Genomic DNA, 24719 nt, shown 5'->3' on the forward strand with positions numbered 1-24719 from the left:
ATTGTCCCTGCCACGCCCGTCCGTGACACCCTTATATGAATGTATATGTATATTTATAACTCGTTCTCAGTGCAGAGATTAAAATGTGTCACTCCACGTGGTGAAATGTGTCAGCCTGATATTCAGATTGAATTTATGGGTCTTCGTCTTCGATTTAGCACAGGCGCTGTCATAATTCTTGTGCCGACAAACACACACTTGCACATATACAGTGTATATACCCTGCATTTCTACCAGCTCCTCCTGACCTGTTGAGAGAGATGGAGCAGTCACCTGTCATGGTGGGAGCCGTGTTGCTCATCGGAGGCATGTGGGGGTATCCTGGTGGGCCCATCAGTGAGGACATGTTCTGTCTGGAGTCCATGTACATGTTCCCTGTGGGAGAACAGACAAAAGGGCGATGACTAACTGTCAGATTAGTATCCTGACTTTCTCACATGTGTATGCGTCTTGGCAGAACATGAGCTGTTGTCATGTGCACACACAGAATTACTGGCGTCTTATGCTAAGCTAGAGAACTCAGTCCCTCTGTGGATTTCCCGCTGCTGAAATATCCCCTCGTCCGCATGACTTTTCCCCAGTCGCCATGAAGCTGACAAAATCCATAATTCCGTTGTAAATGTATAATGGGGAAACAATGGCACAGTGAGGATTTAGACTGTAATTCAGCTACATGGCTGGAGCTTCAGCCCCCGTCACAGCGAGCGAATGCAAAAATGTGACAGTGCAAGTCTCTGGATGCCTACTGCCAAGGTGAGACGTAACTAAGCACATTTATATAAGTCTGTAAAATGTTAATATACTGGCACTAGCACTGCTGGTATCCTGGGGGAGTTAATTTCAGAGATAAATATTGGGTTTTTACTGCACTACATTTATGTCATGGCTGGAGTTACAAGCTAATTGGCAGATTGAGAGTTTATCTTGAGATAAACTCATAAAATGTGGCTGTTGCCAGGTAAAAAAAATCTTTACCTCTTAAAATAGTTGAATTCATATTTTTATTACATATAATGACCAAAATATCAGGATCTTCTTATTTCAGATCAGTGACACAGCGAGACAATCGAGAAGAGAGTTGATTCCTTCCTTCCTTCCTTCCTTGTTCTTCTTCATTTGTCCCAAAATTGCTGCTATATCAGTTCATATTACAGGATGTAAGTTTTAATGGATGATTTCTACTTTGTGGTTTGCTACTTTAATTCTGCTGCTGCCTACCGGGCTGTAAGCACATGTGAGTGCTGCACACGCTTTGGTGAACGTGAATACTGACCCGTGCTGATGTGTTGGTTATGTTGGTTGTGTTGCCCATGTTGATTGTGCTGGCTGGCCTTTGGGTGCATGGCCCCATGTGGCTGAGCCGGGTGCTGTGGTGCTCCTGGTGGTGTCGGGTGTTGGACCTGAGGTTGTGGGTGGGCGGCGCCCTGAGGGGGGATGACCCCTGTGGCTGTGAAGAACTGGTTAATGGAGGAGCACAGGTCGGCCATCTGGGCGGCGTCCAGCGACCAGTTGTTGAGCTCAGCCTGTCGCATGCTCTCCTTCAGACCTGGCTCAGACAGAGAGAGGAGGCAAAGACGGACAGTGACGCTCACGCACTGAAGAGCTTTTATCATTTTAAGTAAACTGCTTTAATCCAATGTTCTCAGTATGTCACATCATTTTCCCTTTAAGCAAGTTAGATAATAATATTTGCAATATCTATATGTCTACCTTTAACTTTATCTTGCCATTTCACAACTTCACCTTTGAAGCAACTTCACACTCCTATTGAGTAAAACAATATGGTAAATTCCAAGCTGCCATTTTTCTATGGCTGCACAACTGCAACAAATGTATAAATGCTTTATCTACAAGACATATTATATGGCTATAATTCAAAATAATGTTGTGAGTATGAACAGTGCTTTCCTTTGTTTTCCAGGATTTAAAAGGTTAATGTTGGAGGGATTAAATACGTGTGAGAATAAAAATGAAATGAAATACGATGCAAAGAAAAATCAGTAAAAAACAAAGTATCCACACTGATGTTCTTATTTAGCAGCAACTAGATCCTGCTTCAATTAAGTCGGGTGTTGTTCCACCTAGCTTGTGTTTATAGTTGTTCCTTTACATGAGACTAACAATAATACAGACTTAATTATTTCTCTGAAATTGCTATTTCTAGACAAATTCCAGGCCTCCTAAATACTGAGCTTGTATCCATACCATCGTAAGTATTGACGTCCAACAAATGAAAAATAAATTATATTTATATGATATATTATTGTAACGTCACATCCAGCATAAGCCTCATAGTACATCGCTGTCCTGACAACATACCTGTTCATATCTCACACGACGTACAACGAGACCCTGAACCTGAAACACCTCTTTTTCTGACTTGCTCCTTCCAACAAAGACACACCCGAGCTGCTGTTCAACAGACCGTCCTCTTATATTTCTCAACATCAGATTCATATGGCCTGCGTTGGCAGCGACAGACACAAGAGGTTCGGCTCCTGCTCTTTGGGGGTGAGCCAGAGACGGCGGAGGATGGTATTACGGCGGTGTGAGGGAGGTCAAGCGCTGCAGGAGAGAGAGAGAGCGGCAGCGGCAGCCTGTGTGCTATAAGACCAGCCGTCATCATCCATCGTGTGTGGATGTTGCCGGCTTTGTGCGCTGACCGTGATAAGAGGCTGTTACTGAGCCGGGGCCTAATTGGATTATTCACATCATACAATTGCGAGGGAGGCTGTGTGTGTGTGTGTGTGTGTGTGTGTGTGTGTGTGTGTGTGTATGAGAGAGACAGAGAGAGAGAGAGAGAGAGAGAAACAGAGAGTGGCAACCTCTCCGACGCAGGATAATGACTTTTATTAGGCCAGTACTATTACAACAGTGGATATTATAATATTGTGCCTCAAGGGCAAGTTTATATGAAAGTGTAGAGAGGAATCATAATGGTTTAATCAAAATAGCTGATCGGCATCATAAGCATTTTATCAGTTCTCACTGTGTCGAAACAGGTTGCGGTAGACAGCTTTATCAATGCTCTTTTCAGATGCTGGTCACACTGATGGCACCAGGACTGTTAGTCGAGTGCGTGTGTGTGTGTGTGCGTGTGTGTGTGTGTGTGTGTGTGTGTGTGTGTGTGTGTGTGTATGTTACCTTGAAATGGGGAGAGGTCTACGTCAGCCCAGTTGTAGCTGGTAGCAATGCGGCAGCTCTCCTTCAGCCAGTCCAGGTTGGGGTACCAGTCTGATGAAATACCTGGGAGACAACAAACATGCACACACACACGCACGCACGCACGCACGCACGCACGCACGCACGCACGCACGCACGCACGCACGCACACACACACAAACACACACACACACACACACACAATTAAATCATTTTTTAAAAATAATCTTGCACACCATTATAAAGGACAATTGATAACGTATGGTAATTAATTATGTTCTATCCACAGCAGACAGCGTTTAGGTGACGATGGAGCCTAAATGTTGACCCAAAAATCTCTAAAACTTTCATCCAGAATAGCAACAGCAGGGCGTTCCCAGACTTTAGGTATGTAACTGTGTACCGACACAAATTATTACTTTATTGAATCATTCTTAAAACAGCTCCACACATAAAAGACGACCTTAATGAAAGAGATCTTCTCGTAAAAGGTGTAAATGACAGGAATTTTCAGATCTGGTATAATTTCTGTGATGACATTAAAATGGGGAACTTACAGTGATTTGTGTTTGATATGATTTGACCCTGGTCATTTAATGTGTACATCTCTTGATCTTGTGTTTTCAATTGTTTGCTTTGTTTTTGTTTGTTTTGTCTTCATGGATCTCTGTGCCATAAATTCTAATGGGATATATATATATATATAATATATATATATATATACACACAGTATATTTATTGCTATTAATGATCTCGTGTTTACGCTGTGTCTCACTAGAAATTTCAATTATACTTGACTTAATTTTATTTTTTGAATGGACAGGATAAAAGTACTAAAAGTAATTAGCATTTTAACTATTTTGCGATTAATCATTCGATCATTTCATCTATAAAATGTCAAATAATAGTTAACAATGCCCGTTACAATTTCCAAATTGATTGTTTGTTCTGAACCAGAAACAATATCCAATTTCCAATGATACAACACAGGAAAAAGCAGGAAATCATATTTGAGGTCCTGGAATCACAGTGTTTGGCCTTTTTTTCATTTATATTAACATGATAGTGAGCAGCATGACAATGTGACATGATGTGAAACAGGTGAACATATTCATATTAAAAGGAAGTGAAATTTGTCTCAGTCTAAGTTCAGCCATCAACCACAAGGTGGTGTGACTTCACGCAGAAAAATTCCAGCCACAGCTCTGCTTTTGAGAAAAAAAAAAAAGAAGAGGAAAATGCTTTTCACGGCCCCCATCACCACAAAACTAAACAACAATACATTCTCAGACCGTGGATCAAAGACAGAGGGATTGCTTTCATTCATCCTCAGCTTGGTTGAGGGGAATACTAACCTAGATAAATAATGTCTGAATAGTCCTTTTCTCTGGCCTGAGAGCTGTGTTGCAGAGATACAGGGAAAGGAAAAAAAAACAAAGACTGGGAATATGAGGAGGAAAAGCCTCAGTGAAGCTTTGGAGATGCCTGTTTGTGTCAGCCCAGGCTCATAACATCAAATTCTCTGGCACCTTATAGATGGAAGAGTATTATATAAATGCAATGAGTCTGTGCACAGACAACCCCGTTCTGTTTTGTTAGGTGAATTGCATTTACACCTATGTGGCTTTGGGAGTCTGGAGAAGTAGAATCATGGTTTGGTGCTGTGCTGCATCAATATATATGAAACATGAAGCTGTACTGTACAGTCGGTGGGTTCCTCTCACAAGAATTAGTAAAAGGGTCTGCAGCAGAGGAGAGGAATGTGTTATAATGGCCGTGCAGGCAGTGAAAGTCCAGTTTATTTTCTTATTCTGTTTCACACTTTCTATACATAATGTGAGGTGACTGATAGTTGGAGCACTTTAAACGTATGGGTCACTGATGGAGGTTAGAATACAAGGATGTTTCAGGTGCCTGCACTGCTAATGGCAGGCTGAAGAGACGACACTTTGGAGAAACCCTGTTGATACATTCAGCATTTTGAATCCCATTCAATTTCAGATTCTGGATCAATTCGGCAACTATGAAATATTCTGAACATCCCATTACTCTGATTTCATGGCTCCGCTGGAGTCTTTTCCTAATGCTGCGTTCACACCACGGCATCAGAGTGGGAGAAACAGGAGAGCCTCTTGTTGAGAGAATTAATGCACTCTATGAAGATGATGACCCCTACTGCTGGTCCTGCTTCACACCAGATTAATTGAAGGGTTGTCTAACTCATAATTATTATTGCTGTCCATGTATCTGTAGCAACTCACTAACAAGTTCAAATCAGATAGTGCCAGTGATAGCAACTTTGGAGCCATTTTGGCAGCAGTTTGTGGACACATCTAAAGTTCTTTATCCAACTGGGAGATTTTATAGTCTTCCTAAGTCGCCCATACCTCCCACCTGTAACTGCAGCTGGGAGACATTAACAGTGTGTATATCACAGCATATTCAACTCCTACACATACGGTGAAAGTGTAAAAATACTCCCTAACTCCCTCTCACCTGTTGAGGGGCAGGTCTGTCCAGTGTGACTCTGGTGGGAGAGAGACGGGTGCTGCTGGGAGTGCGCAGGGTGCTGTTGGTGCTGACCATGCTGACCGTGTGCCTGGTGCTGGCCGTGGGTGGAGTGAGGGGACAGGTGCTGCTGAGGGTGGTGGGCGTGGTGCGGCGCCTGGCCGTGGTTGTGTTGGTGGTGGTGGCCCCCGCTGCTTCCCGCACCAGGAGAGTGCTGGTAAGAGCAGGCGGTCCGGGCCTGCTGGCTGGAGTCACCCGGCATACCCATCAGACCTGCCAGATGATTCGAAGTAACGTCAACAAACAGGAAACTAAAAATCTATTTGTGACTAGATGGACTAACAGATCTGGGAAAATGATGTACTTCCAGTGCTGAACTGCTGTCCATCCTGCTCTGCCCTTTTCATCCAACTATGGTATTTCCCAAATTTTATTTCCCACACAAATTTACACCCACTAATATTCTACAAAGCTCAAAAGTAATCATCTAAAAATGACAGTGACCATTTCTGAACCTATTTTGTGGTTGAATTCCTGGTGTTTATGAATCCCACGGAGGATGGAAAAGGCAGCTAAATGTTGTACTTATGACAGTTTTACAAGTTTGTGGGCTTTCTTTGCTGCACAGAATGACACGTCTTTTCAAAATATAATATAATATAATATGCCAAGATTTAAATTATCTGTCTGTGGTTTTATCTTCTGATGTGTGTTATTTTGTGTAAAGATTGTAGCTCTTCCAAACAACAAACCATAGGTAACCAAAAAAAAGAAACCTTTCTCAAAGGAAATAGTTTAGATGATGGAGTGATCTCTAGAGACTTATAGGATGAAATTAACAGGGCTAATAAACTGTGTAGAGATACAATTGAGTGATAGTATTAAAGCTTTGACCTTCAGGGAGCTTGTAAAAGAATTAATTTGACATCCCTTATCACCAGGAAACCTCTTACTGTTGTTTTGAGAGGTTTGACTTTTCAGTGAGTAGCTATATATTAAGATGATCCCTGGGTGTAGATTACAACATATGCTGACCTGCCTGTCGCATCTCATTATAGGATTTTTGAAAAGCTTATTTCTAGGTTAATTTTCAATTCATGTCAAATTGCCATAATTTGGTCAGTAATCCTACACAAATTAACAAGTTCAGGTCAGTGCTTCTCCAGTTGCTTGTTATGAAAATCTCTTTCTCTGACTGACACACACACGCACTCACTCACACACGCACTCACTCACACACGCACTCACTCACACTCACTCACACACGCACGCGCGCCTCCCTCATCAACTTATGGATTTTATATGTTTTGACTGAGAAACGGCAGAGGATTCTTGTGAATGGCAGTTTCTTGGATGCGAGAGGTCATCCCACGAGCGTGTTTTATCTTTACTTTTCATCATGGATACTGACAGCTGCAGAAACTGTAAAGCAGGAAGCTACCTTGTTAAATTTTCAGACGGTGCTGTGTTGTTATCTTTTCTTCAGGCACACAGTTGCACCATGGTTGTGCTTTTCCTGCTTTTGTGCCGTAGCACAACAGCAATTTTTTACTTTTTTTTTCTAATGTTAAGTAGGTTATGTGAGTTAAAAGTAAGTGATTCTTACAAGTACTTTGCTGTGTTCAAGAATGATTTAAGGTTGGATATAAACACAGAGATGATCATTAAGTGTGGCCAGCAGAGAGTGCACTGTCTTCAGAAACACCATTTATATTCTGGCAGTACATTTGTTCTTAAGTTGCTCATATCAATCTTTTGTTGAGAATCTTTTGACCTTCTCCTTTATCTGCTGTTCCACTGCTTATCACTCAAAGACAGGAACAGTGCCGTTAAGATCTCTTTAAAGATCAGTGAAGTGAAACAGAGGGACTTGAGTTCTTTTTGTGACCAACAAATCATATCGATGAGCATACTGAGTTTCTCTGAGCATGCGGCCATTAGGGAGTCGTTACACTTTACCTGCTTGTAAAAGGGTTTTTTGATTCCAATTCCTTGATTTCCTCTGCTATGTTTTTATGAAAACATGTTTTATCTGTTTATTTAGTCACAATGTACTGTATTGTACTGTACTGTGTCTTGTGTTTTTCCTCTCTCTAAACATGCCTCCATGCTGGCGACAGTCAGGGCCGCAGACATTAGGTTTTCAGGTTGTCCATCGTACGTCTCATTTTCCTTAAAACAATATCTCAACAATGCCTTGGGGGAATTTCTTAAAATTTGGCAAAAAGATTCAATTGGACTCAAATATGAACTGATAAGATTTTGGTGGTCAAAGGTCAAACGTCAGGGTCACTGTGACCTCACAAAACACATGTGTGTTGTAGCCATTACTCAGGAAAGTCATACATTAATGACACAATTTAACACAAATGTCTAATAGGATAAAATGATGAAGTGATGACATTTTATATCCAAATGGTCAAAGGTCAACGTCACTGTGACATCATAATGTTGTGCAAAAACACTTGGTCATTCTTCAATGCTGTAACTCAGGAAGGAGAGATTGTGAGCATATTTCCTGCAACTTGACTGGTCAGGCATAAAACAGCATGGCACTAATTTCTAATTATAATATTGGAAAAATGGAACTTTTATTTAAATCCCTTTAAGTTTAATGTGACATAAGGGAAAGTACAGTTTTATTATTAAAGCTTGTAAAATAAATTGTTTTAACACCCAACTTTTCATGCTGCTTCAACTGATGATTTCCATCCTAATTTATTAATTCATTGTTCATTTTTTGGCTCTTCTGTTTGGCCTGTAATTTACGAGGATGAAGCAGAATAAGGATCTGGCAAAGAATGACTGCAACCCCTCCCTGAGTCAGTTACAGTTTGGTGTGTGGTCTTGGACACACTGTGGTTTTTCAAAGGAGGCGATGAGCTCCACTGTCCAGATGACTCATTGTGACTCAAATTCTCAAATACAATGACTGCTGACACTGTTTCCTGCTAAGCCTGACACTTAAGTCTCACTCTGTCTCTGTGTTATATCCATTTTCTTTTTCAACAAGTATTCTCATCATCTCATCTTTTTCTGTGTGTGTGCCCCTCACCGCAAATTGAAGGGACCTAGTCAGAGGGTGAATCCAGGGAGCGGTTGCGGAGCTCAACAGAGCGCATCAATCTCTTCGGCTACAGAACATACATCGTGGATGTGTATGGGGAGAAGAAAGCGAGAGAGGGAAGGTGATAGGAGGATGGTGGGGGGTCCAAATGGGAGGAGGCCTGGTGACCTGAAAGCTTCAGGAAGCAATTAGCGAGATGCTTCACAAACTTTAGAACCAATCTAATTAGCTGCTATCAAAGCTGCAGAACCCTTTGCTCTGCTCGACTGCAGATGTGTTTGAGAGTTTTTTTCTCCTTCTGTTGAATTCTTCTTCTTAATTGCCTTTACTCATTTGACTGAGCGAGCGGTAAAATGCAGATATGCGGAACAACAGATTGTTTGTTTATTAAAATACAATAGAGTAGGAGTAGTGTGTGGTGGAGGTTAATACTGGAATGCTTTTATTGCCCGGAAAGCAATGATAAATTCTTTCAATTTCAATTGGAGCTTAAGCTTGACAGTTAATTATGCGCATGAAGCCTGACTGAGGTTTACATGATTTTTTTTTTTTTCTGCAAACACAAGTGTCATTACAGATGTTGGACAGGCACACAGGAACTAAACACACTAATCCACATACAAACTGAGAGTTGACACCCACCTTGTGAGAAAGACTGCTCAAAGACGCACTTGTAAAGACTGCGGAAAGAAGCACTGAGGTCCTCGAAGTCCGAGAAACAGAGCTGCTTGTCCCGCGACTCCGGGACGGGCAAACCGTACTGGGGCTGTGGGGGAGGAGGGGGAGGCGGCGGGGGCTGGGCGGGCTGCTGAAGGCTCAGGGACTGGGGTGAAGGCTCTGAGTGGGTACTCACCTTGATGACAGACAGACAGACAGACAGACAGACAGACAGACAGGCAGGCAGGCAGGCAGGCAGACAGGCAGAGAGGAGAGAAGAGAGGAGCGAGAGGGACATAATGTGAGAAGTACAAGAAGACAAACTGGGAAATCAGAGAAAATATTGGCTTTAGAAAAATATATCAAAGACTGAGAAAGGTATCATAATTCATTTCAATGAGACCAATAAGGCTGTGGCGCTCCAGTCATCCAGCAAAAATCTATTCTAGTTCAACTTTTATCACAAAATCATCCATTAAAGCTCCACATCGACCAATAGAATATGGCAAACGTTCAGATTCCTGGTATATTACTGTTCACTCAGGACACGTACATTGAGGTTTTATTGCAATAATAATGATACACATTATAGTTTGTGCTCATGTGATGCTTTGGAGCATATCTCTTCAAGCTTGGCACAGCCTGTCCCTCACAAACCCCCTAACAAAGCCTGAGATACACAACATTTGATGAACATGAGCATATATATATATATATATATATATATATATAAAGAAATATTCACACACACAGCTGAATGCTAATACCGGAGGAGGCTGGGCTGGTTTATATGGACCACCTAGTGTTAGAGATAGGATAAGGAAGGATTGGATAATATGCAGGACGCAGCTACTTCCTCGAGAAGCAATTGCTCCATAGTGTTTCCATGTGACAGCTAGCAAAACTGGCTACAGCTGCTTAGTTGAGCACAATACTGTGGCAGTGAGCGCCAAAATGGGTCTAATCAGAAAACAAAACACACACTCTGACTCTCACACACGCACTAAATAAAATCTATTCTAAGGCAAATTACACCACTGGTACCGGCTATGTAATGTAAAAACCATTCCCCATTCTAAAACATGTTATTTTACTTTTGAATGTTATTTCATTTTTTTTCTCCACAACCATTTGGTGACCCCTGGAAAATATCCTGTGAGCCTCAGGTTGAGAAACCACTGTCATAGATAATATTATAAAGTGTTTTGGCGTCTGAAAATTCTTACACTCAAACTGGATTTCCCAGATTGGATTTTTATCTTTTTTTTTTATCTTTTCATCAATACCTGCAGCAATTTTTTTTTTTTTTTTTTTTTAACACAGTGTTATTTTCTGCCTGAGTGGTTTTATAATTCAAAATTTTGCTCCTAATCTCACACAGATGATCTTGTTCTGATCAATCTGAACACAGAATAATATACAGAGGCACTTTTTAAAAATCTGTTTTGGGCTGATGATGCAACGTACACTTTAACACTGAGACAAATCTAAGTCGTATATATGCTACTTGAATTTCGTTCACTGGAGTCAGTTAGTCAGAGTTAGGTGCCATTAGCAGCTTGGTTGAGCCAGTGTGCGACCTTCAAGGGAAAATGGCTGCTCACACTGAGCCTGGTTCTGCTCGAGGTTTCTACCTCTTGAAAGGAAGTTTTCCTCTCCACTGTCATCAAGTGCTTGCTCATGGTGGGATTTCTTTGGGTCTTTGTAAATAATATTATCAAGAGTCTAGACCCACTGTATATGAAAATGCCCTGAGAGAACTTCTGTTATGATTTGATGTGATATACAAATAAAATTGACTTGACTTGACAATTCAAAAGTGGAGAAGCCAAACCTCAAACTTCACTGTGAGAGGAGAAGAACAGGTCACATGATTGGCCTGCTTGGCCAAGTGAAGAGTGTGAGGCCATTAATGTCAGCACTGGAGTGGGCTGCTGCCTGTCAGTCAAAACACAGGGAAGCGAAGTGTTTGTAGTAGCTGAATCTAAATTGAGGAACCTGAATTTTATTTGGGAGAGCTGCACTGTAAAATAGATAGAAAGGTAAAATTCAATAATAATCACATTCCATTTCAAAGAATTTAATTAAATTGAAAGTTGTTGCCTTTCAAATTCAAATTAATTAAATCTGCAAATCATTTTTTAATTCAGTTATTCAGTGTGATGATTATACCAAATTTGATTTCATGTAATTAAAATGAAATCCTCCTTGGGCACTAATTTATTTTCATACAAAAACACAAAAACAAAATATTGTGCTTCAAATTTCGGTCTCATATTGTGAACGCAGCCCGTCTTCCTCCACCCTCAATCACTCATCCTCGCTGTCATCTTCCTCACCATCCACCCAGCAAATACAAGCAGTTTGCTCTGATCAGTGTGCCTCCATAAATATAACCCAACTTAGCATGTCACATCCCCCACACATCCACCTCCACCCACTAACGGCAGCCTTTCCATCAACTCTCTTGGTGCCTTTGAGATCTCTGCCAGTGATGCCACCAGTAATCACCGTCAGTCAGGAAGGTATCACCTGCGCCAGGTAATGAGGCAGAACTAACCCTGATCCCACTGGACTAGACCACAGATGAGGTCTGAAACGATAGAGGAGAAGGGCGAGGGGTGGAGGGGGTGATGCAGGGAGGAGGAAAACAAAAGATGGCCTCTAGAAATGAGAGGTTAACGAGATGAGATTGCACTGACCTTTGCTAATGCAGGTGGGAGGTGAGCGGGGAAAAGTGATTGATGGTAAAAAGGCGAGCAGCTGTTACAAGGGAAAAATAATGAGGGGGTGGGATTTTTCAGCACTTCTGTAATTTTGGACCAAATGTTTTTGGACCGAGAACGGCCTTTAAAATGGTGTTACATTTGGTTTAAAGGGACAGATAAAAAACACTTTGACAGGCATGTCAAATGTTCTACAAATTTTACAAAAGTCTCCATAATTCGATTAGACGTAATGGAACTTTAATGACTACAATGGCGAAATGAAGCTGTTGCAGCAGCGTGGAATAATAAATACACAGAATAAAATTGCCTGAATAAAAGGATTTACAAAGGAATATATCAAAGAGTTCACAAAGGTTTGTTCCCAGGGAGCATGAATGTACAGTACTTGGTCAAAATTTAAGTACTACACAAATTTCAGGTACTTGTACTGAACTTGAGTATTTTCAATATTCTGCTGGTTTATACTGAGCTCCATTTTGCAGATAAATACTTTACTTACCGTACTTTTTACTCCACTACATTTATTTGACAGCTATAATTTCAAGTGACTTTCCAGATAAAAACTACATAAAAAAACATCTGAAAAGCCAATCAAATGTAACACGTTGTTGGGTGGCATGGTGGCGCAGTGGTTAGCACTGTCGCCTCTAAATTACCCGTAGGCGTGAACATGAGTGTGAATGGTTGTTTGTCTCTATATATCAGCCCTGTGATAGACTGGCATATTTATTATATATTATATTATATATTATGTCACATTTCAGGCATCAATGAGTTGTCTGCAGTGGCGGTCGCTCTGATGTAACCTTAGTGGGTTTGGAATGTTAGATTTTATTTTTATTTTTTCCTCCTATCTTGTTCATTTTGTATTTATATATAATGATTATTTGTTGACCAATGTGTACATGTTGTTTAGTTCTGTTTTGTTTTGTTTTTTTATATTACTTACATCTTTTTCTACAACATTATTCACGTATTTGTACTGCATTTTATAGACATGTCCTGTTAGTTTTATTTAACACAACAATGCAACTTGTTATACAACGTTTTTGGCATTTTTGTGTTGTATAAAATCCAAAAAACTAATTTTTTTGGGGAAAAAAAAAGAATAATAATGTCATACTGGGGCAATTATGATTATTTTTACTTTTGAAGTACATTTTACTCAGAATACTGTGATTTTAATTTAGTAGGATTCTGAATGCAGTAATGGAGTTTAGTTCTTCCATCACTGGTGAAATCAGTGTTTCCATTGTTGAAACATCTTAGGAAGACTAAATATATATTGTATTGATCTTTGATATCATAAATGCAAGGATTTTCCAGTTGCCAATTAAAGTAAGGAAAATAAAAGATTTTTTTAAAACAAGCCACTGTTATTATTTGTATCAACAGCCATTCTTAAAGGATTACTCTGAGATTTTTGTACCTGGGCTTTATTTTCCCATGTTCATGAGTGTAAATGATTGATAGGGCCAAAAAATCATTGTGATCAATCCACTATTGAGCAAGAATGGTATATTGGCTCTGTTCAAAAACTGTAATTTTACATGGCACAACAGTTGCTCTTCTACCACTGCCGTGATCAGATAGAATACTTTAAAACATAGTAAAAGTACCACAGAACAACAGAAACAAACTAACAAACTGAGGCAGCGTTAGATCTGTAACTCCCATGTTCTGTGAGGTAAAATCACTGCTTTTGTCAATGGAGTCAGTGGAGGTTTTGTCAATGGGAAAATTCAGGTTCACAAATCTCAGAGTAATCCTTTACCACAGACTCCAGGTTCGATGCTCAATGCTCCAGCGACGTTGTCTTCATCTGATGAGCCTGTGATAAGCTGTTTATTGTTTACACTAAATATTTTGCTGTAAATCTGAAGTGCTAAGCATGGGACAGTTTATGTCCTGACAGATGGGTTGGCTAATATAACCCCCTCCTTCATAAAAAGGCAACTTATTATCGTCTCACACATACACTGCTCGAGACTAATCAATTCAAATAGCCGAAGGACCTTGTTTTGTAAAGGATGAGGAATCACTTAAACAGCCAGTGTGAAATCAGGCCAAATATGTCTCAGTGTATCAGTGGCCTGCCAAGTCTGGAGTGTACTTTACACTGGCCAAGACCGTAGGCACCATAACAGTAGACGATACACACAGACTTGATTTAAATAAACCTCACTGGGTGTGTGTGTGTGTGTGTGTGTGTGAGAGAGTGTGTGTGTTGCACGTACACACTGCTGTGCCTCTAAAAAGCCACAGAAACGGCACAATCTCAGTGTTTAGTTGCTGACTAACAGAATTAGTTTGATTTTAATTATATACAATTGTGCCCCTTTATTTCAAATTTGCTAATACTGGAGTGGTCAGGCATCACTGATATGCATCAGAGGTGGTTACAGCGAAACTGTCAGCACAGATGAACGACTCTAATGTTTAATGCAGTTTTATGTTCGCATCATAGAAAACACTTTTCCAAAGCGTACCAGCGTTTCCCGCAGGTTCAGAGTTTATTTTGTGCTGTTTGACCCCGAGGGGTGTGAGGGGTTGCAAACAGAACTGATTGTCGACTGCAAAACAAAATTCAATTCACAAGCTAAATAACCAGTCAAAATGAACGCAACATTCACCGACAGGCGACTGAGTTTTCAGTTAGTCTGCACTTTCAACTGCATTTCCACACTTCTGAGAGAAAGAAGTGATGAATACAAAAATCTTTTTGGAAGGGGGCAATTTGATTCGTTTGAGGAGCCCAATTAAATTCTCTATATGGGGAAAACTGATTGAAATTGTCCTTTTGACAGAATGTGTATCTATGCATCTCAAAGTAAAACCACAGCAATAAAATTAACGATTTCTTTTGCTCATACCATCTGCTTAACTCTACGGATACAGTACAGAATAGTGCATATGTCATCTGAGCACAGTGAATGTGCTCTGCAGAAGACCACTGAGAATACATTTGCTTGCAAAGTCTGAACATCAAACAGAAAATGAGAGTTTGTTCCAGCGTACACGTAGTGAGCTGGTTACCACCTCTTCAGTCTGCTAAGGGTGTGCAGCAGACACCTTCTGTACTGAGAGTGTCTGGACCGGTGACTGAATCATCCACATTATGTCAGAATCAAGTGAACAAAGAACATATGACACAAATCGATTTGGTTTGAATGCTGGTAGTTAAAACTTGTCATTTCATGATGTAAAAAAGAAAGAAAAGTGGGAGAAAGCACTGGCCCTGCTGAAGTGTCCTTCAACCAGACACCACGTCTGTAGCAGCTTCAGGTCAGCTGTTGTCCTTGTGCAGATAAAAAATAAGAAAAAATAAATACTCCTGCAGCAATCATTAGACTGTCAGCCGAAATGAAGAAAAGATCTTACTGGTGTGTAGCTGTGTACGTTGCTGCCGCTGCTGACGGCAGTGTTCAGGTTGTTAAGGTTGACGGACGCCAAACTCTGCTCTGAAAGACTGTTGCTGAGGCTGCCGCCCAAACTCCCTGGACTCTCACTGCCCTCTGCCTCAGGGTTGTACAGCGCTACCTACACACACACATGCACACACACGCACGCACGCACACACACACACACACACACGCACGCACACACACACACACACACACACACATTTCTATAACACGAGGTAACATGAAAATAAAGGGTAACATGGAGTCATCAAAGGCAGTCACTCATGATTTTATCCCTCCTCCTTCTTACTTTCCTTCGTTTTGCCCATTTGCCGAGTCATATCCAGATTGAAGTGAACACTGCCCACCTCAAGAAGTTACCTATGCACCATTAACTTGTGAGACAACTCATGAGGAAATATGGAAATTAAAGTGCTGAAAGCAAATTAACCCTGCTGCTGCATAAAAGCCCAGAACCTAAACTCTTTTTCCTTAAATATGGTGATTTTAATTTAGTGTCCTGACCCAGCGACCACTTGGTAACAGGAATTACTTTGTTGTCTGACAGTAGGGCACCATTGAAGACACAAGTTTCCCTTCAGAGGAAGTGCACTGCATATTGTCTGGTGGTGACAGATCACAGAGCTTTTAAAAGCAGTGCCTCAGGATTATGTTGAATCATATTCCTCTTGTTTTGTTTGACTGTCAGTGCTTGTGAAGCATAGCACCAGCATTACCTCCAGGCTACATTTAACTGTATAGACAAATCTGAAAATATAGCCTTAGGGTGAGGCAACAGTAAAGGCTCTCTGGGGCAGTGCTCTACCCTGTAGAACATCCTGTAGCGGAAAAAGAAGTGTTTTTGAGCGGTGAGTTTGAGTGTTAATCCTGAGCATTTCTGCGAGTGAGTGAATCTGCCATTCTCCTTGCTGTGTCACTGTAGTAACTAAAAATGATTCTGTAGTTTACAAGAACATCTGACATGTACATCTATGTATTAGAAAAGAAAAGACCTCATAATGTTTCTAGAAAAGGCTTCAAGTAGCAAAGCCTCATTTACTAGGAATTTAGGAATTCAAGTAAAAACATTACAATATCTGAATCTAATGATGACTATAATAATCTTTGTCAAGGAAAATACCTTCTGTTATCCCAATTTCCAAGTATCATATTATAAGAATGTCTTTTTCAAAACCACAGGCCCTCCAATGCAAACAGAATATTAGTGAGCAAATGTGTTATTGCAGAGGCTCTGATGCACTGCTGCGCCTGCAGGACGCCACCTGTCTGGTTGTGGGTGGATTTCATTGACGTTGGCATCGGCATCGTTATCGTCAAGGTCTTCCTCACGCTGCTGTGAATCATTGTTTCCAAAATGTATAGTGGTGACTAAGAACAATCAAGTTTTAGTCTCTACTGGAGTAAAACAAATTAAGTGCAAACTGCTTAAGGTGAGTGAACAGTTTCCCGTTGTCTCTTCGCAGCAAACTGTCTGGGGAAATGTTGATGCCGATTTCCTTGGCTGCTCATGATGTTCACCTCTCGCTTTTTATTGTCAAATTTCATGACTAATTTGTCTGTGTATGTTATAAAACTGGAGAAACTTTATAGAGTTGGTCAATACGCGAGAAAAGTAACAGTTTTAGGGATTAGTCATAAAATAGTAGGTAATTTAAAATATTAGCAACTATTTAGATCATATTCCAATTACACGAATCCATTACCCATCTTTTATATTGTAGACTATAAAATGTGAAAATGAATGACAAATACCCATCACACATTCCCAAACAGTCAAACTTCCGATGATCTGAAACACAGAGATGCTGAAAATCTTCAAATTAAAGAAGCAGATTAACCAGCAACTGCTTGAAATCGTTAGTGGCTCAATCACAATAAATTGGTAATAATGATTACTGGAAGCGAATACATAGCTATACATAATGCTGTTAAAATTATTACAAAAAATATACATGTATTTCATTTTACATGACAGCTGAATCCCCTGTCATCAAAGGAATTTATAATGACACATTCTGGGACGTTTGAGTCAAGATCTGTGAAAAGAGTTGAATGGAAAACTGGAATGAGCTGTCACGTCCAGACGTTCACATCTCGTCCAGACCAAACACTCTGAGTTATGTGAGCTGCTGCTGTGGGACAAATTTCTCTTTGGTCGGGGTCAGACGAAGAGGTCATGTACTAAACATCATCATTCTATATGTGTATGTGTGTGTGTGTGTGTGTGTGTGTGTGTGTGTGTGTGTGTGTGTGTGTGTGTGTGTGTGTGTGTGGCAGATCAGAAAGGCGTCAGAGGTCCCAGTTGCTGCTTGATCTTTGACCCTCATAGAAACAGTCACACCCAATTTTGCTTTTTAGTCAGCGCATGTATACGTGTTTGTGTGTGTGTGTGTGTGTGTGTGTGTGTGTGTCATTGTGTAAGGTTGTGTTTGAAGGTGTAGACCTGTAAAACAGTCCAAGCCACTGATGGTGAAAGAGAAAAACAGAAACTCCTTCTGCTGCAGTTTTCAGTCAAGTGTGTCTTATAACCAGTTGGTTATTTATAGCCTCCACAAAGTTCAACACATTCTTTTCAGTAGCAAGTACAAATGACTTCATCTGACTGACTAATTAATTTGTCGAAATCATCATTAAGCATCGTTAAGAAATAAAAAAATACTCATTACAGGTAATGGCCAATAAAGTAGCAGCATTCTGAGCTTTTCAACTATTTAAAATTTCTGTATGTAATAGTTGTGGATCCTGAAGCATATTATGACTAGTACATAGCAGCATCACAAGTGGACCACTCACGGTTCACCCACTCCCTGCCTTCAAAACTAAAGGAGCATGTGGAGGCTGTTGCTGTGGATATAGATGCATCTCTTCTGCTCCCCGCTGCCTAAATGTCTTCGCTCAGACTCAGACAGTCATCCATAAACTTTTAAAAAGAACTCGGTAAGGTTGGTAATTGGCCATGTAGCTAATATTAGCAACTATATCGAGACCTCGTTGACTCATGAGTAGCTGTAACAATAAACAAATAACGTCGTGATTTATGTTGCCTACACAAGGACTTCTCATTTCCTGTTTGAGTGTTGCCTGATTTACCTTCCTTCCTATTTGAATTAGATTCTCATTTTGCTGAGATGCAAGCAGACCCTAAAGTCAGAATCTGTCCCGGACTCTGACACTGTTACATTCTGGAAAACTGGCACCGTGACATATACATGTATGCCAAATTAGCTATTAGGTTATGGTGAACTACTGTGTTAAATTACAACCTTGTGATTTAGTCTCTTTCTTACCTGGGAAAAATTAAATTTTCTTTAGGCTACTACGTTAAAGGTGAAGTATGTTTTCCTCAAATTGGACTGCTAATATTATTTTCATTATTAGTTGAATTGCAGATTATTTTCTCCTTTGATCAATTGATCACTTTGTCTATAAAATGTAAATTAGGAAAAATGTTGATCACAACTTCCAGCAGCCAAAATGGAATTGAACAGCGTAACAAATCCAAAGACTCTGACAGAGAAAACGATCACGTCTTCACATCTGAGAAACCGGAACCAGCAAATGTTTGTTCGCCATTATCGCTTGTAAAAGGATTTTGATCAATTTATAGATTATTTGACTAATCATTGCAGATCTACCGTCAACAGTAAACACATATATGTACGACTAGAAGAGTCTGGTGCCTACGACCATTCAAACTATCCATGTTGTTCCTACCAGTGAAGCTCAAATGCAATCAGGGATAGCTGAGAAGAAACAATGGGCATTTATTGCACTCTTTCACAACTGACAAGCTGGTGTCGTACCTTGTTGGTCACAGCATTGATGGCCAGTGTGGGAGACGCCCCTCCTGACATGATGCAGTCCATTCTCAGAGACTCGGACTCTAGGCTGTAAGGAGTAGATGCCTGGTGGGAGAACAGGGAAGAGGACAGCTAATGAGGACCCCAAAATAATCGGAGAAAACAAGCTGTTTGTATTGATATGACTGGATCTCCTACAATTAAGTCAAGCACATTGATTTCGATCGGTGGGAGACGTAGGAAGAAAACTGGTGAACAAATAACAAGAGGCATTTGGATTGTCTTAAGTCCCACGATGATCTCCATGACTACAGAACATGTACGTTCACAATGCAAACAGTTGTCATCAAGAATGTTAACACAAGATTTAAAAAAAACAGTTTTACTTCATTAATATACAAATGAATGCAGCAAGGTACACCGAAATACGTCATCTACTCCATATGGGGCATGTAATAACTTTCATATATGTATTGTCTTTGAGTTATCATGTTCACAAAAAACAATCTATTTCTTCCTAATTAAGCTAATTAGCTCACTGAATTTCAAAAAGATTTTTATACCAACACATTCTCCTTTGCATACTACAAACCTGCCATCAGTTTGAACTTGTTAGAATTCAGTGTTAAGGAGTTATAGCAATTTCTGGGAAATCAGCGTTCCCTCATTAATATGCAAATATATGCCAGAGGATGCTCCAAACTCTAATCAGATCATCTACTCTATATGAGATACCTGTGGTGTACGTATGAAGTTTCTGCTACGTGTTGTTCCTGAGGTATCACGTTCACAAGAATGTGAGTCACAGAGTACCACGGTGGCAGGAGATAAAAATCACACTGTAGCAAATGAGTAGATGGCTGCTTACCTGATATACACCTGTATAATCCTTCTAGAAACATAATTATGCTATACTGAGCTAATCAAGCTTTCATTAATGAATCCACAGGCGAGTGGGGGACGGCAAAATTTGATTTAGATCCGATACCAAGCCATACCAAGGCCAGGATCACAATCTCAATATCAGTACTTTTCATTGTTAAAGGCAGGTGATGTCCAGTCATGTGGGAGAGAAAAATATCATGTTTTAGAAGGGGAACACATCATTAATAGGCAACTTCTGAATATTTTTTAATTACCACCAAGTAATTTACCAAACACGGGTATTGCTTGTTACTGTTCCGTGTTAATCGGGACCACACCCTTGGCCATACAATAAAAGCTAATGACAACAATGTCAATCACCCAGACATGAGCCCGCCTCACTAGTTGTGTTTTCTTTCTGTACACATATGGAGTTGAGCCTGGTAACATTTCAATACGTGCACAAATACTTTTTCCACACTAACTGTAAAGTGTTGCCTATTAATCAACATGCAAAAGTATTCCCAATATGTTCCCCTGTAATTAGAAATATGCAAGGGAGAGTGACGGTGAAAACCAGGATGGAAATGAAATGTGGCAAAGGTTATGAGAATTTTCTGAACGCTGCAAGTTCATGAATCTGTGCTGAGCTTCCTGACTCACCACCGTGCCCCAGGCCTCCCACTATGTGAACTAGTTGAGGCGCGCTTCATTTAAATTGCCGGACACTTACACACCCTGGAAAGTGGACACATCACTTGCACTTGATAAGATAAATCAAGCCATCCTCATGTATTATTCACATACCTACAATGTATTCAGCGGCAGTTCATTCGGCAGTTCATTCGGCAGTTTTTTTGTGGGGTTTTTTTGTTGTTTTTTTTCTTTTCTTGCTGTCCTCACAAAGAGCTAAAGTAGGGTTAACTGAGTGTGGGGATATGAGGAAGTATTCAAAGATCGATGAGGGGCTAAATTGCCGCCCGCAAGAAAAAAAAAAAAAAAAAAAATGGGGACGATATTTTTTTCTCCTTGTCTAACTCCTTTCAGGGTTCAAGACAGCTTGCCTGCCTTCCCAAACTGCTTACAGTAAGAGGATTGGTTGGTAACAATGCAATCTTTAATTTATGATAAACTCCCAGTGAAAACGGGTTGTTGGTTCCCTGGCGGAGGCACTTAAAAGGAAGACAACGGAGAGGTGAAGAGAGGAGTGAGGAAGGCTTGTGGGAAAAAGGGGGGGGAGAGAATAGGTAGTGAGATAATTGAGTGGTGACGGACAGACAGACAGGCAGACAGAGAGGCATGCACGAAATCAAAGAGAGTGATTATGCTGAGGGCACCGGAGACGCAGGTACTAAACTAAGTGTACACTCCCTGTCTACACAGTTACACAATGCATTTATGCAGCTGACGTTCAGCCTTGCTGCCAACTTCAAATCTTTTCATTTGCGCAGATGCTGTCATCAGGAGACTTTAAAGACTTTGACTGTGTAGCCCAGGTGCAACAAAACCCCAATGAAAACAGCACGACATATTTAGCCCACCTGTTTTTTTCAGGCGGTAACACTGCTATAAATCTTACCACTTAAAACCTCCCTGTTTCTCCTTAGCCCATGTGACAGCCCACAGTGCGTCTGCCAGCAGTGCAAGTGAGGCGTAAGAAAAGGGGTCGAAGGGCCCATCCATGTAAGACGAGATGACAAGCCTCTGAATTAATTAATGTTTGTAATAAAAAAAAAATCGTTGGTGAAGAAAATATGTCTAATGGCAGCCCCGGGGCCTTCTGTGGTAATTAACTGGAACACAAGCCTAGAATACTCTCCCTCCTCCCTCCTCTCCCTCTTACTTTTTTCCCTCCTTCCCCTTGCAGCTTGACTTTTTCCTCTCTGCTCTCTCTACCTTGATGTCTTTTTCACTTTTTTCCCCCTGCATCCTTTCTTTCACACCCCCCCCCCTTACATTTCTCTCTGTTTTACCTCAATTCTTCCTCCAATGATACAACTGTGATTGTGCACTTTGCCGCTCCACGCCTGCCTGAGTTCCCAGGAGAGGAGAAGGCTAAAGCAGCAACAGAGGCAGAGAGGTAGAGACAGAGGAGAGACTGGCACACAAACAGATAAACACACAAACACAAAGATAATGATCAAGATGCGCAAACAGTGACAGAGACACAGGATGAGAAAAGAAGGGAGATGACCAGTTGTGCCGCGCCGTGATGAAAGACTCTGCAGGTTTGAAATAACAAACACTTTGGTATACAGTCAGAAAAAGCCTCAGTGAGTCAGCTGCTGGATACAAAGATCTATGGTATGCAAAAAAAAAAAAAAAAAAGAGCAAATCTTCTGCAGCTAATTTTACTGACTGGTTGCTCAACCTTTGCTAAAGAAAATGTTATCATGCTACCTGAAGTCTAAGCATTGATACGACACCTGAGCTTCTTTTTCAGAGGACCTAGATTCCATCAGAGCACTGGTGTGCCACTGAGCGCTGCAGCGGCGTCTTTAATTATTTCTGTTTGTTTATTCCCATAGAGATGTATAGCATGTATCTTCTTGGAGCACAGTTATCGGTTCATTTAAGCTCAGTCGCGGTGACTTTCATCTGTTCAGTGTGTTGAATACTGAATGTGCTCGTTCGCTCTGGAAGTAGTTTTGATATTTCTAATCAGCTACTAACGAGACAGACAGCTGAATGCAAAATATACAGTAGTCAGAGATAGAGTCAAAACAACAGAGATGCAGGCGCACAGAGGTGATATAACACACGCGATACATCATGGTGCTCACTCTGCACTGCTTTTGTATTCAGATCCTCAGGTTAATGACTGAACAGCAGCTGCATTCTGCCGAGCTGATGCAGGGTTACATATATTTATAGCCTCGGCCGCTGTCAATCAATTTCCCAAAACTAATTTTCATTCCTACTTTTGGGTTCTCGCTATTCTACTCTGCTCTATCTTGTATCTTGTTCCTGCTGTTTCTGTGGCATCTTGAAAATTGCAAATCCAGGAGCCTGTGGTTAACATGTATTAACATGTAAATCAAACCCACCTGACCTGGATGAATATACAATCATGACATTGTTTAGCTGAGACTACAGGCTGTCACGCTGTTATGTCACATTGTATAGAGAAAATGGCACATGTGCTAGAGTGGGGGCATTGTTATCAGACACAGAGATTTCTCTCTACATTCTCCTATAGGAGAGGGTCCTGTAATAAGTGAGTCGATATCAATCAAATGGTACAAAGCAAGGACAAACCTGCCTGTTCAAGCCAGCCAGGAAAAAGGTGCATTTTGTGGTTGAGGTCTTTGATATTTTGCAGCAAACACAAACAGATCCCAGTCAATGCTCAACCACATCATCTTCTGGTATGGTGGACAATTAGACTGATGGATCAGCAGCAACAAAGAAAATCACAAAGAAAGCAGAAGAATAACCTGCATGTTTCAGTCTCTTCATAGAGATTAATTCATTAATTACCATGGTCGAGAAGGTAGCCGCCCGTGTGGCTGTGACAGACTGTTGTTTTGCTTGAAACTGCTCAGTAACAGTGCAGGAGCGTGGAGTAGAGATGCTGCATCCCGTAAACCCCTTTCCCCAGTCACCCCATCTTCTTCTTTTTTTTTTTTTACCTGATATCACTGATCTAGCCCATAATCCCAGATCTGTGCTGCAGGTGCACCATGTGCCAAGACGTGGGTACTGCTGGTCCACACAGCGCGCTGCTGAATACAATTTATTCTACTGAATCACCGAAAAATGACACAGCAACAGAACATAGCTGATTAATTTGCTGATGTGTTTTAAACTGTCATTTGTTTTGCATTATTCAGTGTAGAGTCCGGTCGACTGTCCCTTTTCACTGCTCTGTCATGGCTGACGATGCCTTCCTGGTCTGCTGGTCTGTCCTCGCATCATTATAGGTGTGTACACACATAAGCATTTGTCTACAACATCTAGTTTCCCACTCTCTTGTTTTTCTGCTTGTGTACCTTCTCACACTGATACATCATGAACACTCTCTGAGACAAATGCTCACATTGTCAGCAAAATCCTGGCTTCTGCCCCTTTGATGACAGCGAGCCTGAGCTGGTATAAGGAAATCATTTTTTATTTAAGAATGTGGAAACTAAAAAAAAAAAAAAAAGGTAAGGTAAGATCGTGTTTTTGCACCAGACAAACCTTTCCTTACTTTGGAGATGCCTGTAGAGATGTCAGGTGAATACTAGTTGAGCAGTGTACCACCACATTATAAGGCTTTTAAAACAACAAGCTTTAGTATCAAAAGGTTTTGGTTAAGGTACTTACCCTTTCTCCGGATCGCGGTCTCTTCTTTGGCCTGCTGGGTACTGTGTCTTCTTTAGGATTGGTATCTATGGCCCAGTAGGAACCCTGAAGAGTGACCCCAACAAAAAAACCAAACCATTAAGACTTCTGTTCGACTGAAGCTGCTTATGTATTTCTACGGTGCTCTTTGATTGCTCAGACGGTTTAAGCGCACTTCCAC

At 40.8% G+C, this 24719-nt stretch overlaps 1 protein-coding gene across 2 annotated transcripts in view; it reads right to left on the reverse strand.

Moving 5' to 3' along the window:
* The window catches only part of LOC130175204 (forkhead box protein J3-like), a 58881-nt gene that overhangs the window by 3220 nt on the left and 30942 nt on the right, over positions 1-24719 (reverse strand). Inside the window, exons 5-12 of one of the 2 annotated variants that reach the window (XM_056385555.1) lie at positions 24521-24604; positions 19352-19453; positions 15505-15663; positions 9380-9590; positions 5659-5943; positions 3145-3246; positions 1274-1546; positions 249-375 (exon numbers count right to left, since the gene is read on the reverse strand). In XM_056385555.1, the coding sequence (XP_056241530.1) occupies positions 249-375; positions 1274-1546; positions 3145-3246; positions 5659-5943; positions 9380-9590; positions 15505-15663; positions 19352-19453; positions 24521-24604 (1343 nt within the window). The remainder of the gene's footprint in view (positions 1-248; positions 376-1273; positions 1547-3144; positions 3247-5658; positions 5944-9379; positions 9591-15504; positions 15664-19351; positions 19454-24520; positions 24605-24719) is intronic. The other variant, XM_056385554.1, reaches the window with a different exon arrangement.

Source organism: Seriola aureovittata, chromosome 9 (genome assembly GCF_021018895.1).
Source record: "Seriola aureovittata isolate HTS-2021-v1 ecotype China chromosome 9, ASM2101889v1, whole genome shotgun sequence".
Classification (NCBI taxonomy): domain Eukaryota; kingdom Metazoa; phylum Chordata; class Actinopteri; order Carangiformes; family Carangidae; genus Seriola; species Seriola aureovittata.